Source organism: Numida meleagris, chromosome 25 (genome assembly GCF_002078875.1).
Source record: "Numida meleagris isolate 19003 breed g44 Domestic line chromosome 25, NumMel1.0, whole genome shotgun sequence".
In the NCBI taxonomy this organism is placed as follows: Eukaryota; Metazoa; Chordata; class Aves; order Galliformes; family Numididae; genus Numida; species Numida meleagris.
In genome coordinates, this window is record NC_034433.1 from 1146076 (window position 1) to 1161030 (window position 14955).

At 44.8% G+C, this 14955-nt stretch overlaps 2 protein-coding genes across 7 annotated transcripts in view; both read right to left on the bottom strand.

Annotated features, from left to right (window-relative positions):
* Positions 450-11219, bottom strand: LRIF1 (ligand dependent nuclear receptor interacting factor 1). Of its 3 annotated transcripts, XM_021377523.1 has the most exons (5): positions 10911-11219; positions 9828-9916; positions 4275-5790; positions 2451-2729; positions 450-1495 (listed from the first exon to the last, which is right to left on the bottom strand). In XM_021377523.1, exons 1-5 carry the CDS (start codon positions 11160-11162, stop codon positions 1028-1030), a joined length of 2604 nt encoding a protein of 867 aa, XP_021233198.1. In that variant the 5' UTR covers positions 11163-11219; the 3' UTR covers positions 450-1027. The 3 variants fall into 3 exon arrangements, with proteins under 3 accessions (XP_021233198.1, XP_021233199.1, XP_021233200.1); XM_021377524.1 differs by lacking the exon at positions 9828-9916 and having other exon boundaries at positions 10911-11070; XM_021377525.1 differs by lacking the exons at positions 9828-9916; positions 10911-11219 and adding an exon at positions 10502-10731.
* The window catches only part of LOC110388166 (cryptochrome-1-like), a 10644-nt gene continuing 7076 nt past the window's right edge, over positions 11388-14955 (bottom strand). For all 4 annotated transcript variants that reach the window (XM_021377125.1, XM_021377123.1, XM_021377124.1 and 1 more), the window contains exons 8-11: positions 14678-14829; positions 13873-13970; positions 12786-12896; positions 11388-12212 (exon numbers count right to left, since the gene is read on the bottom strand). In XM_021377125.1, coding sequence (XP_021232800.1) covers positions 12115-12212; positions 12786-12896; positions 13873-13970; positions 14678-14829 — 459 coding nt within the window. In that variant the 3' untranslated portion in view covers positions 11388-12114. The remainder of the gene's footprint in view (positions 12213-12785; positions 12897-13872; positions 13971-14677; positions 14830-14955) is intronic.

Consider the following 14955-nt stretch of genomic DNA (forward strand, 5'->3'; position numbering starts at 1 on the left):
TGGATGTGATGATCCTGAAAGAATCTTCCAGCTTAGCTCATTCCATGACGTGGACATCAGAGAGGAGCAGAAGGCCTCCACACAACACAGGACACAATACGCTGGGGAGACGCACTGAAGAGCTATAAAAATCACAATGGCAAAGACAGCTTCTGTGCTCTCTCTCTCCTACAGTGCAAAACTTAGGCAGCATCAAACGAAGGAGACATTCAAATAAAGACTGAACAAGTTAACCGAAGAGATATTCATTAGGAATTATTAAAGATACCACTCACAGATAAAGAAACGTATCTTTTTTTTGCTTAAATAAGGAATGATTCAGCTTAACTCATTAAAAAAAAAATAACAACCCACCCTACCCACCCACCAAAGAAACCTACAACCAAACTTCAACACTGCACATCTGACAAAGGCCTTATAAAGGCTTACAAAAATAACTGCAGGAAACATGTATCTAAATAACTTTACTGGTACACTTCAGCAGCTGTTAGTACTAGATCCACCCCGTTTTGTATAAATATCAGCATTATTACTGCCTGAAAACTAAATCCCAGACCACTTAAATAGCATTTATTAAACACTGACCATGGACCTTTTATGACAAGTGACAGCTCTCTGTAATTCACAAAAGTTGTCATGCATTATAAAATATGAACGAAAAAAAAAATATTTACAAGGGGGGTTTGGTATTTGCACTCTGTCTCTAACAGATGGGCTACGAATTTCCAAAGCGGGAAAGTTTATTTTCTATGACTAACTGAGAAACCCCTTTAATGCAAAATACAGAGGATACGCTAAAAATAATAAAAACCACCTCTCTTCTGCATTCTGATACGCATACATGTCCCAGAAGTAGAACGTGATGGTCCAAGACTTTTATTTCTAGTCTTTAATAGAAATTTATTTTTCTAAATACATATTGTAAATTTCCTTAAAGGTCCTCGGTTTTCCAGAATTATTCACCTCCATTCACATACAAAATTGCTTCAGGTCACTGAGATGAACGCGGCTCAGACCACCACCGCCTTCAGTATTTCAGGTTTGCTGCGTTTTTTTTACGCATTTCTTCAAGTGCTGCTTCGCGCTCTCTTAAGAGCTGCTTGAGTCGTTTGATCTTTTCATCCCGGATTGTTTCGTCCAAGTCTGGTGGAGTCAAAGGGAAAGCATCATCTCTGAAAGAGCCTTCGAAAAGCGATGCATGATCTTCACAAGACACTAACACTGGCATATCCGAGTCTGTAGCATCACTGCTTTGGGAACACGGCTCTTGTTCAGAGTCTACTGAGGATATAACAAAGTCAGTGGAAACGCTTTGCTGCAGTAAGTCTGGTGGAGGAGAAACACTTCTGTTAAGTGCCATAGAACTTGGGCTGCTATCTTCTGTACTTGAGCTCGTGGTTGACCTGACAGATGTTCTCCTTCTCTTCCCATTGTCTGTCGGCAAAGATTTTGTTTTTCTTTTCTTAGACAAGTCCTCTTCTAGATCCAAAACAATCTGTATGATCAAGAAACACACAAAACACACTTCTGTTAAACTGAGGACCATTCTACATTACATCACCACAGTTATTAGGCATGTATTACAGGAGTTTCTTATCGCATGTTTCTTAGAATTACTTCACTAGGCAGTAGATCTGCTCAATGTAGGGCTCTCAACACTCAGTTGAAAAAGTCCCTTTGACTCGGTAGAGTACAACTGTACAAGAGAAAATGTAGAACACCACAGCCGAAGAGAACCACTTTCTGTGGCTAAAATCACTTCCATGGATTGAAATGGAAGTCTTTACATTAAAGGAACCTTTCCAGAAGCGCTCCGGAATGTTCCTATCCAATGACGAAGGGCTAAGTTTATAAAGACATTGTAACTTCAACGCCTGACGAGTAAATGAGCAAATTTCTTTAAATAACACTGCACGTGACAAAGCAGATAGCTCTTTTGGGAAGCGAGACACATGCAGTTACGTGAATGTCTGAAGTGCCTTGAAACAACAGCACGTGTCTGATTTGGAATACACAGACAAAGCTGCCCAGGAAAATTCTTGATTACTCTGCATACATCCATTGCACTACTGGATATACCTAACTGTTTGCAGAAGGCTGAATACGAATCAAGATCACAGAGGTATAGTTGCTACTCCCATAAATGCTGTCCTTTTAGTTCAGTCATAACTAGAGGGTCACCTTCATCAAAGCATTTGTTCTTCAGGTGTCTTCCAGCTGAACCCAGAAAAGAGGATGAAATCGTACTAAGATCACTCAGCCCTGCAGCAGTGCAGCAACAAGTCTGAGATCAGCTCCCACAGGGATCTAACGATTACTGACTCCCCCTGACGAATCCAGAGGTGGGATGGTCCATGCAAAAAGCGCAGTCTATGTATCGACTGCACTGACGCTGCCTTCTGAGTGTGCTGCAGTACACACATTTTAGCACCGAAAAAAAATCAAGATACCTTTTCCTCTTTAATACATTCCCGATGCTGGTCTGTTATTGTCACGTCTAATGAGGAAGAAGTGCAAGAATCATTTTTCCTTTCCAAGCTGTTACTGGAGCACACCCTCTCATCTGGTTTCTCGCAGGAGGTTGTTAATGGTATTCTCTTAAGGTAGACTCTCTCCTCCTTATAGAGACCAAATTTTTTTCTTAATTGCAAATACTGTTTCCAATGTGGCTTCTCGTGGTCTTTGATTTCATTACCTTTTCCTAGTGAATACATTTTTTTATGCTGGACCTGAAATACAGAAACAGTAAGAGAACCATGAATCTCTCCACGTACAAAAAAGCCTTAGTTTACTAAAAACCCTAACAAAAATTGGTTATTTGACACGAGTTGCATTTAACACATGTAAGCCAATTTTGAGGAGTTACAGACAGATTATCATAGGTCTAATTCTTATTGGTCACTCATAACACCAAGTACATTGCACAACATCCAGTAAATGCAAAGACCAACTAGTAAACTACAGAATTAAAAGAAGCAACGAGGGAGTCACCTGTCCTAAAGGTCAGCAGTATCCAAGGAAGATGACAAAAGATCAGACAGTGTCCTATACATCATCACTTCCAGACCGCTGAAATCACTGCATATTTGCATTGTGGTTGATAATACCAACAAAGCACTACTAACCACCTCTCATATCTAATCCTCACTGAAATCTGAATGGGTTTTTTTTGTTTGGTTGGTTGGGTTTGTTTTTTTTTTTTTTTATGTGCAAGGTCAAGCTCACATCATTACATCTGGCATCCATAGGCTTGCAAAGTTAAGGACTAGAAGCCAACAACTGAAACGCTATTTTTCATAGCTATGAAGGCAAATGCTACCACTTTGCACCACACAGCCCTCATGAAAAAGTCTACCTGAATGATTTTTTTGGGAGTGAGGAAGAGATCCTTCGATCTACTGAAAGAATAAATGCCTGAAATGTGCACACACACGCTCATCTGACATTCCTCTTTGGCCTGGTCAACAGGAGCAAGTAAACACTTGCTTCCGAATGATTCCTCATCTGGAGGTAAGCTCATTCTGCCCTTGCAAGCAACTGAAATCTTGATTTGCAGTCCTTCATGGGTACAGAGTTTGTGGAATTTGCAGCTAAAGCCTTTTTGAGATATTTCTTACACTATGATTTTAAAAGAACACACAGGCAGTCAAAATGGGGACAGCACTGTTGTCATTAAAGATCCTGAGCTTCGTCTGCCTGATATCAAGCCACAAGACAAAGGAGGTGGATCCCACTGCGTCCCAGCACGAAAGAAAGGAAACGTAGCTCTTGCCTTTGGCTCTATCAGCTAGCAGAAACTGGATGAGGAACACCAGTTTGTCACAGAATGACAACCTCTGCTTGCCCGCCCTGCTTTCCTTTCACATCACTCCAAGCTTCCCTACTTCACACCACACCTACAGCACGGCCAGCAGCCATGCTGCGACGTCATAAAGCAGAGAGCTTCCAGAGCTCGAATGCTGAACAGCTTCCCCATATTCTCACGTGCTATAACTGATCTTGTGCAGAAATAAGGAGACACCTTCTCCCTGTCCTTTTCATTTCTTCATGCCTTTTCCCATTTGCACAGTGCAATTTTACTTGGGGGAAAAAAAAAATCTTTTCAGCTTTTGAACTAAAAAAAAAATAAATCACATTTCAGACCAGCATTTCTGGTGACAGGACACCAGGTTAGAACAGTCCGTCAAGTTACGAAAAAGCTATTTCACTCAAACAGAACCAGGGCCACACAACAACTGAGCAGAGACTGAGATTGTCACGTTTATTGCAGTTACCTTTTGCCAGTCTTCACTGAAAGCACACTCTTGTTTAGACTGAGGTAAAACAGCACTTGCTGCTTCGGGGCAATGAATCGTTTCCTTGCCACCTTGGCATGTATTTTCCTGCATCCCTAATGTTGTAACTGGGGTCATTCCACTGGAGATGCTCTCGGTGAAGGGCAAACTCTTTCCCTGGTTTACAGTGGAACTCTGCTCCTCGACACTTGGTGTCACCAGAGCTGCAGGTGCAGATTTTAAGGAATTTCTTAAACCGGCAGGCGAAGAAACTTTAGAGTTTGTACACCCTGTGGGATCTTTCTGAGGCAACGCCATTCCTTTGCTTTTGGACAATACCAGATTCACCACTTTACTGCTTATTTTAGTGACTTCAGTAGAATCAATCAGCTTGGATGTCTCCTTTTTAAGTGAAGCACCAGAAGAGGAAGATGCTTGCATGTCAGCTTGGGCCGACAGAACATCAGAGCCCCTCCTGGTCAATAAATAGACTTTCCCATTGTACATGACCAGAGCGTTATCCTTCATGGACGTGATTTTTGTTTGGCTTACACCGGGACCGCTAGAACACAACGGCAACATATTCGCAGGGTTCACTTCTACATTCTTCATCTCGGACAGAGTTTTCAAGATCTTGGAAGCCACGTTATTGGACGACTTCACAGGAATAAGGCAAGGCGCTGGCAGCTGCGGGCTTTCTCGCACAATCCATTTCATCGGCGCACGCGGGCGCTGCTGACCATCGGACGTTCCCGTCTCAGGAGAAGAGCTACGTGCCTTTCGTGGAGCCGTCACGAGCAACGTTTTTGAAACGTCCAGGGCAGGTTTGGGGCCAGCAGCTTGCAAACACTTGGGAAGTGCTGTTTTCACTGCGTTCACGGGCGACACATAAATCACAGTCGGCATTTTTTTACCGTCAGCTCCATCAGACGCATTCGTTGAGGCAGCAGCAAGTATTTTTTGCTGGATTGAAGTTGGTAAAAAAGAAGCTGGGACAGATTTCACTTCTGCATCTGCTGGTATCTGGAGGTGGTGGCCAGAGGGCAGTACCGGAGGCTTCACAGGAATGGAATTATCTTCTGTGTTTACCGACATGGATGCAGTGTGACTCTGCTCAGATGAGCTCGTTACGGCAGCGTTCTGCAAAGACCGGCTATCAACCGAAACACAACTACTCTGGGTGTCAGCAGCTGATTCTGTCGTTACGCTTTCCTTATCAGAACCTGCTCTAACACTTTCCTGTTTGTCTAATGTCCTTGCAAGAATAATCTTGCCAGAATTAGGAGACTGAAAAACAGGCATCTTAACAGATGAAGGTGCAGCAGCACTGGCAAGCTGTGTCTTAAAAGCAAGATGAACTGGGCTAGAAACATTCCCTTTAGGATTATTTGACATGGCTGAAGACTGAACTATTGGCACAGAGTTTCCAGAAGATTTAGAAATTGGGAGTAGTTTCAGAAGGTTTTTTCCATCTGGTCCCGTCGTCTGAACTACTCGGTACATACAGCCTGCAATGCTTAACAAAACAAAGAAAGGAGACAAGAAAAAAAAAAAGAAAGAAAGTGTAAGTGAACACAGCACAGATATTTTAATTAATGCCCATCAGTGAATTGTACACCCAGTGCTGCTATGCTTTAGAAACAGACTCACTACCAAAAAACTCCAGATCTGATTTTCAGCAACTTCATGGGCAAAAATCACACTGACCACACCGCACATTTTGGGTTAGCATTTCAGAACACCACAGACTGATCATTACATCCAACAGTTACACCACAGAGAAGCAAGAACGAGCATCCTTGCCAGATAAAAGCAAGTTTAAAGACCCAAGAAAGTATCTTAAATTACCCTCCTCTTCTACTCACTGGGCCTTTCCTTCTACAATGGCAAAAAAAAAAATGCTACCTCCAGCTTTCACAGAAAAGCCATAATTTTGCTCCCTGCTACTATTAACACTCCCTACTTAGTGCTCAGAAGTATGAACTTCAAAAAGCTTCAGGAAAATATAGGCAGATTAATTATATGGCACGATGGAAGCAGAAATTACTTTAGGCACACTGATGGAAAAAATAAATTAAGATGCAAAATACATTCACTTTGTGAAATAAGATGCACAGAGACCGACTGATCTGCCTACAGCTCACCTGCTTATTCATTCTTTAGACAGATACGTATTACAAAGTCAGTCAGCTTCAAACAAATTAAAGAAAACGAATGTTATCAAGGAACACATGGAAGTTCTATAAGATTTATGAAAACAGAAATCTAAGAAGAAAAGGGCTTCAAGAACTAGAAGGAATGCAGAGAATCAGAACCACTGAAGTCTGAAGAGAAGATGCAGATGTGGAGACAAGAAGTCAAAACAGCAGACAGATAGAACATTGCCAATTTGAAAGTTAATCGTGACTGCTTCAAACGCCAAGAGGGGAATGACATAAGACTTTCTGTCTTGCAATGGATTTGAGAGACTTCCCACTCCAAGTGAGTTTGCCTGGATGAAAGAATCTTCCCAAAGAACTCCTGGGCTCACAGTAGGACAACCTACTGCCCAGCGCACTGCTGACAGGACACGGCAGGCTGAGGCCAACAGGAACAAAACAGTTTCTCTCAATAGAGCAGAAAAGATCCAGTGAACAGCAAGCAGGTTTCATGGGCTTGACATCAGTATCAGGATTAAAAGGCACAGCTTCCAACTGTGCTGTCAGTCATTGAAAGCATTCTAGTTTTGTCCTACTGACTTTCTACACCAATAAGTTAAGTGAAAACAAGGGCATGAGCTTATTTCCCAAACTCAGTCCCGATGACAACAGAACTGCATTCTGTTTGCTGTCAAGTAGTTTTTCAATCACTGGCATTTTTTGTCATAGAGCTCAAAGTCATAGAGCTTGGGCTTCCGAGGCAGCTTAGAACAAAGTGATTAGGAGAGAACATCCACGCATGCAACCGTTGCATCTGCTCAGACATTATCCTTTCCCAGCAAATGAGAAACCATAAGGGTGCTCTGGACTCCCTGAGTAGGTCAGCTCCTGGTAGTCAGAGATCACGTTTCCTTTGATGGCCCATGTAAAAAACTAGGCTACTGTCTGTCTAAAGGCTTAGACATGCAGAGTTTCCTTTGCTGTAACCTTACAACTAGTTCTCCCATCCAATACTTTGGTAAATGCCAATTTCTAGCCATACTGTGTGGAAAAAGCAGAGGCTTACATAATTTATCGGTGCAGCAGTCAAGAAATTCTTTGTTTTAAAAACAATGGCACCCTGGAAAATGACAGCATTGGCAATGCACTACATAGTTCTTGGTGGATGCTGCCATCAGAGAGCTTAGTGGTAAAAAGGAGTCGGGTGATTGGGAATCAGAAAGGTCAGTGGACAAAAACTAGCACTGAAGTGTTGTGATCTTACATAAATATTTTTGCTTGAATGAAGAGCAACAACTAGAAACACTTGAATGTTTGAATGTAATTAAAGCAGAAAAAAAACCAACGTATTTTTCGAACCACTTGTAAACCTCCTAGCTCTACTGATAACGCAGAACCACGAAGTTCAGCACTGAGCTCCTGGACAGCACTGTGCATCCCTTACACGCTCTGAATGCCTCTTTAATAACTCCGTGATCCACATTCTCAACCTTTCTTCTTTCCTCTGTTTAAACAATAACATTTTGAAAGAAAATTAAGAAGGGAATTTTCAGAAAGCTTCACAGACGCAGAACTGCTGAATCTCCACAACTTTTGGTGTGCAAACAGGCACTTACCTCCACTCAAACTACCTAGCACTGCGAGCAGGCATCCAAGGGCAGAAGAAACCTGCTGAGGAGCATGTTCTTTTGCCTGTCATAGTAAGGGGACAGCTCTAACATTTGGAGAGGAGAGTAAGCAGCAGGCAAAGAGAGATGAAGCAAGAAAAACAGCAACATGTGATAGCAGACGCATCTGTATCAACATTACTTTCAGCAGCAGTTCCTAGCACTCACCTCCACACTTCTCATTTCCACCATGCATCACTCCCCTCCCCTCCCCTCCTACACCCCCCTTTTTCTGGGCTTACACAACTGTTCTCAGGGCCAAGCTCTAAACAGCAGCCTTTAACTTTAGGAAGAAACCTCCCACAACGTTTCCAGTTTGTCTGAACTCCACACTCACTCAGCTTTCCATGTTTACAGAAGACAACTTCAGTTTTTTATCCTCGCCCACAACGCAAAAAGAGCAAGAAACCCCAAACAATAACTTTCTACCAACAGCATTCTTTTACTTGAAACAAATAACAGGTACTTACAGGATTGCAGAATTACAAAAAGCTAAAAGATAGACAAGAAGGAAAGGAAACGTTCAGATGAGATATTGAGAAGCCTTATTCACATGTATTTACTCAAACATCTACAGATGCAAAGGAAAGATGTCACTGTCAGCAATTTTAGGCACTTCTGCTATTTGGGATGCAAGTTGAAAATGCTTCATGGCATACCTCTGACATCACTACGGGCTCTCCCAAGTGATACAAACAAATAACCAAGACTGATCTTTCATATATTATCAAAATAAAATGAAGCATTTCCAACATTTTTAGACATTGTAAAATAATGAAGAGGAGATCCAGAAACCACACGTCTTCTCTCTGTAAGCATTTTATTCTTAGAAGAATATGCTTTAAGATTTCCTTGAGCAGAGTGAAAAACCTTTCCATCAGTTTCCTCCTTTAAGGATGCCAGATTCATTTTGTTCAAGAAGTGCCTCATTTATTTTCCTTTTGAAAATTAAAAAACCCAAAACATGGGAAACATGCTGAATTGCTCACGGGGATTCTTTTCCCACAATAACTCAAATAGAATTTTCCTTCTCCTCTTCATCCTCCTCTGCTTCCCTACCCCACAAACACAAACCTTCTCAAAGGTCACACACTGACACGAGGAAATACTTCTGTTGTTGCATACCACGATGCTTCAGTGTTACTTTCACATGCGTGATACTGAATATTAAGGCAGCTCTCTGAATAGAACTTGAAGACAATAAACTCCTGGAACTACAAACAGTGGAAGAAGATAGAAATCTCTAACGCCACCAAAGAAACTGCCACATTCAGGTAGCCAACTTTCTTCTATATATAAAAGAAAATAAAATCCTGTGACAGTCACAGAGGTAAGTGACACCGAGGTGACATTGTCTTCAGCAAAAACAGCCATTATTTTGCTACAAAGGTACTGCACGGCAATACCAAAAGCTTCCTACTCAACTACGGGAGTCGAGCATTAAGCAACCTAAGAAAGCAGAAATAAGAGAAGGAAACAGGAAGGAAAGATTTTTTAACATATATATACATGAAAGCACTACTTTTATATCAAGCTAGAAGAAACGAAAGTAGATGCTGTATTTTCCTCTGTTGCAACGATTCCTCTTTTCTTCACTCATACAATCAACCACAGCAATCTAAAGTCTGAATTCTTTGATTTCTAGTGAGCTGCTTTCCCGACTGCCTATCCTCCCAGGTAATGCTTTAGAGACAACTTTCTCCTCTTCACTATGAATAATTCAATCAGGGACCACGAGTGCTACATACCTCAGAAAACCAACTTCATTTATTTGAACAGGCACAGTCAAATCCTGGAAGCGGCCAAATAAGATTGAGCATAAGTGGACAGCATAAGCCTAGGAACAAATTAAAGCTAACTGACTACAGTATTTCCTTTATATATCCACATCCTATTCATGTGTTAGCTGACTATTATAATAAAACATTTTGTTGCTTATAATAAAACATTTTATTGCTGAACAAAGCTTAGAAAGTGATTTTGAGTTTCTATATGAAGTCAGAAACCCCGTCCAGAACTTTGGTGAAAACTTTTCCCATTAACTTGATATTTTCCTGTAATCCAGTTACTTTCAGCAATGGCAGAAGAAACACTTTATGCTTGCTAATAGTTCTGTACAGAAACAGTTTCTCACGCTCCAGAATAGTCCTTGTAGCAGGAACATTTAAGAGCAATTACTCCCAGGGCTAATTGACAGGGACAGACCACCTGCTGAGACTCACGGCTCCACCAAGACACAGCCAGCCCAGCCACACGGCACAGCACAGAGCCGACACAGCCCCAGCAAACCCTCAGCCCCAAAAGAACCGAGCAGAACACCCTCACCGCGATGAAGCGGCTTCCCAACAACAAAACACGCGCTCGGACCCACAAACCGACAGGCCAACGGGCTCCCAGTTCCCGGCATCACCCCACACCTCACCTCCTTCCGTCCTTCCCGCTGCCCGGGCACGCTCTGTGCCATCGCCCCATCGAGGCATCGAGCGGGTGGAGGTGTGAGAGCCTCGACGGACGGACGGACGGACGGCCCTCCCGCTGCCCGCCACGCCCCGGGGCCTCCCCAGCCCAGCGCCCCGTAGCGGCCACCCGGCACCGGGCGTTGCGGCGTCGCCCCTCGCCGAGCCGGGCCCGGCCGACGGCGGCGGGAGGAGGGCGGCGGGACCGTACCTTGCGGGTGGCTCCCTGCTCGGCCGTACCGGGACCTGCCGAGCCGCCTGGGAGCGCGGCGGCGGAGACGGCGGCGGCGTCGCTGCCCGCCCCCCTCCGCCCTCCGCCGGGAGGGGGTGAGCGCCGGGCCGGCCCGCACCGCGCCGCCCGGGCCCGGTACTCACAACTGCGCGGAGCTGCCCGGCCGCTCCTCTCGGCTCCGCGGGGCCCCCAGCGGGCGGCGGGACATGGCGGGGCGGGCCCCAGCCGCGGGCGAGAGCGCAGAGCCGGCTGCGAACAACAGCCGCGGCGGGAGGGGCGCGGCGGGCCGTCACTTCCCGTAAAACAGCCGCCGCTCGGTGGCCACTTCCGTTCCGGACACTTCCGGGAGAGAAAGGAAGTGGAACGCGACGCCACCGTGCGGCAGCGACGGACATAGCGAGCGGCGGCGGCACTTCCGGTGGTGGCCGGAAGCGGTTGGCGGCGTCGGGGAAGGAGAGCTTCTGGCAGGGCCGGAAGTGGGGGCGGGAAGGAGCCGTTCCTGGCGCCCCCTCGTGGCCATATGGCGCCGTGCAGCGCCCCCTGCCGGGCGCGGGGCGCACAGCGCTGCTCCATTCCCCGCACACAACGAGAGCGCCGCAGATTGCTCTACACACCTTCCATTTTTCATGTCGGAAATCCTTTTTTTTTCTTTTATATACAAAAGAGTCTCCACGGTGATGAAAACCCACTCGTCTCCTCTGACCCCTGCCAAAACCCCAACCATAGCAAATAAAATGGACTACTCAGCCTTGGGACGCTTCAAAAGGAGCCATTCCAATGGGAGGGGGAATTTTTACACGTGGTACATGATAGAAATAACACCTATCCTACAGTTCTAGAGGAATAAGCCAGGAAGGACAGCTTTGGTGAAGCTGCACACCAGCCCTAACCCACTGAGAAACTTTTCATCAATGCCCTTAAAATTTGCCTGTCTACCCAGGACAGGCAAATCCCGCTTTTAACACTAATGTGTGAACACATTAATATACATTTATTCTTAAACTGGCATGTATTTGTCACGTTGGAAAGAGTGGCATTTATCATTAAAACTGTTTATAAAGATGTGTGAACATCGAGTGGATTTGAACAATAGCAACATAGAAACGCATCCATTACCTATGGCTGCAACAAATGACTACTAAGCCACTAACAGGTAGACAAATTCACTCAAAATAACTGCAGTAACAAATACAGGGAAGATGCAGAGCTTTTGCTGGAGGTTGTTTTGCAACCAGGAGCAGCACACGCAGGGCAAAGCACTGAGTGCAGCTCCTCCTGCTCAGATGGCCTCAGCTCTCCCTTCTGCCATTCCTCAGTTCCCAGAGGGTGGGTAATCCCCGATGGGACCTAGGTTTGCTCTGTCATCCTGGCTGCTTTTGTCTTTGTTAAGTTTTCCTCAGAGCGATCTCGCTTCAGCTTCATTTCCATTGGGTCATCTGCATCATCTGCGGCAAGAAGGAAGGAAGAATAAAAGTTTGCAGCATTTCAGACCGCAGCGCAGCAACAGCCAGCATTGACAGCAGCAGACGAAGCTACCAAGTATGCCAGAAAACCTATGTACAGGCAACAGCAACAATGCCAGAAGCAGGTACTTGAGGTCTCAAGCTTTGGTTTTCCACATCTCCAGAGCAATGACACCAGCATTCACTCCCCTGTCCTGCAGGGTTGGTGGGTATCAATGTGCAACCTCCTGGATACATCAGGAGGCACAGGATTGGAGTAGTGAATTCCACGTGACCCAGCGAGAGGTGGGGTCCCCAACCCCGGAGAAGCTCAGAACCGCGAAGATGTGGCACTGAGGGACATGGTCAGTGGGCATGGTGGGGTGGGGTTGGGCTTGGGGATCTCAGAGGTCTTCTCCAACCTTAAGGACCCCATGATTATAAAAATTGATGCCCTAGTTGGCCAGACCACGGGCAGGGCTGCAGAGCCTCCCACACCTGGAGACACACCTCGAAGACAAGGGGGCTGGGGGGGTGTTCGAGCAGACCTGCAGAAAGCACAGAGGTCTTTATTACCTCTGGTGAGCTGGGCTGTTCTGTACTGCTCCTCTCGGACCTGCTTCATCAGCTGCAGGTTGTGATCGCTGGCTGCCTTGTGGTCCACCATCGGGAAGGGGTAATCCCGACCTGGTACGACAGAGACTTGGCAGGACCAAGGAAGGGTGTTGCACTGGGTTTACACCAAAGCGAATTCTTTATGGAGCAATGTATGGAAGGCGTGGTGGATACAATTTGTCCCAATTTAAAAAAAAAAACAAAAAAAAACAAAAAACAAAAAAAAACCCACACAAACAGATTTTTCTAAAATCAGTTTGTTTCACCAGACTATGGACAGGTGAACAGAAGAAATGTGAAAATCTATCAAAAGAAATTTGGAGGGTAAAGCTGATAATTTCAAATTCTTTGCTTTGGGGATGGATGAAAGTCCTGCTGCTACAGATACAGCCCAACTTGCTGTTTTTATGAGAGGTATTGATAACAAACACAATGTCACTGGAGAAATGGCATCTTCGGTGCCATTAAAAGACACAGCTACATTTCTCGATGCAGCCTTGTTTTCTGTTTTGATAAAGGAATTTGAGAGCAGGTTTCAAGATTGCTGAAAAAAATTCATCAATTTTTTTGGTACATTTGCGACTCCGTTTGCAGTTGACATAAATGCACTACCTGCAGATGTTCAGACTGAATGTATAGCGTTGCAATCAGCTATTCAGCTCAAAAATTTGATCATGTCTCCTCAATGGACTTTGATAAGACCCCTCTTCGCAGAGAAAAAATATCCCCCACTTCACAATCACGCCTTATTCCTGTCATTACATTTTGGTAGCATGTACGTTTGTGAACAACTGTTTTCAAGGATGACGTGCAGGAAGAGTAAAACCTCATCAAAAATCCCTGATAAGCACTTTGAGAACTCACTAAGAATTGCAACCACAGCCATCAAACCAGACCAAAATGTTGGCAGAAAGTGGGCTGCTGGGTGAACCCCCTGTCAAAAGATGAACGCACGAGTTGTGTTGGAAGTGTGGCACTTCCATTTCACACCCATGATTATTTTTGACAATTATCAGCAGCGAAATCCTGAGCACGGTATCCAGGCTACCTATGATACATCCTGCTTGCTTCTGCTCCTCTTCAGAGGCCATCCAGGGCTCGTAGATGTATTTAGAGGGAAAGTTCTTTAGAATAGGCAAGTACTTCCTACAACACAAGAACAATAAAATGTTGTTATTATGACCCTGCAGACAAATACCCACACACTTAAGTGTAATCCAACCTATGCCACATTCATTCTTGGTGGTTTTGCTGATACTGCAATCCATGAGAAAGTTCATTTTACCTCCAGGTAGTAACATCCTCCACCAGCTGACTTCACACCAATGAATAACGGGATTGATTTAAGCATTACTTCAGTTTTGACTTCATCCAAACTATTTTCACTGTTAACTTTTTCACTGACAAGTAAAATGTAGGACAGAACCCACTTTTATACACTTCCAAAGACTGCCAGAGAAAATCATCTTAATGTTAGCAAAGACAGGTTTGTGTTCCTGGAAGGAATGGACTCCATATAATCACTGACAGGTTAATAAGGATCAGTATGCATGCCTGGGCTCCTTAAGGAGCTCATTAACTTCTACAGTTGACAACGTGGAGTGGAGCACACTCAGTGTTATCCCAGCAACTGGACACTGCTGGAGACTGCAGATGCTCACAAGTCAGAGCAGTTCCATGCTCAGTCATCACCCACATAAGCACAGCCTCTGGGGTTTCCTTGCCAGTTTGCTAGTCTCCTTCCACACTAAAAAAATCACAGGGGTTGTGTTTCATGCAGATTGAGTTCCCCAGCTCCTGCTGTCAGAGGAGCAGGGAAGCAGCAGATGGCACCGTGCCGTGCATGGCCCTACCGGATGTACTGCCCCTCGGGGTCTGTGCGCCTCCCGAAACGGACGGGGCAGAAGATCCGTGTGTAGTGGTGGAAGAAGGCACTGGCTGACAACCACATCCAGTTCCCTGCGTTGATGCTGTAGTCAGCATCTAAAAGCAGCTCTTCAAACACCTGCGTTTTGGGCACAGGAAGAGAAAAACACCTCTGAAATGGTTGCCTACATGGTAAAAATACAACTGCCCAACAGTCACCACCAACCAACAAACCAAACACCAACAACCATCACTAACCATCCAA

What these genes read in the sequence shown, in the direction of transcription:
- LRIF1 (XM_021377523.1), bottom strand. Translation starts at nt 11,162, where the DNA reads ATGTCCGTCGCTGCCGCACGGTGGCGTCGCGTTCCACTTCCTTTCTCT. An exon ending in CCGGGCAGCTCCGCGCAGTT is followed by an intron (nt 9,917 to 10,910) that starts GTGAGTACCGGG and finishes ATTTGTTCCTAG; the next exon opens with GCTTATGCTGTCCACTTATG. An exon ending in TCAGTGAAGACTGGCAAAAG is followed by an intron (nt 2,730 to 4,274) that starts GTAACTGCAATA and finishes TCTGTATTTCAG; the next exon opens with GTCCAGCATAAAAAAATGTA.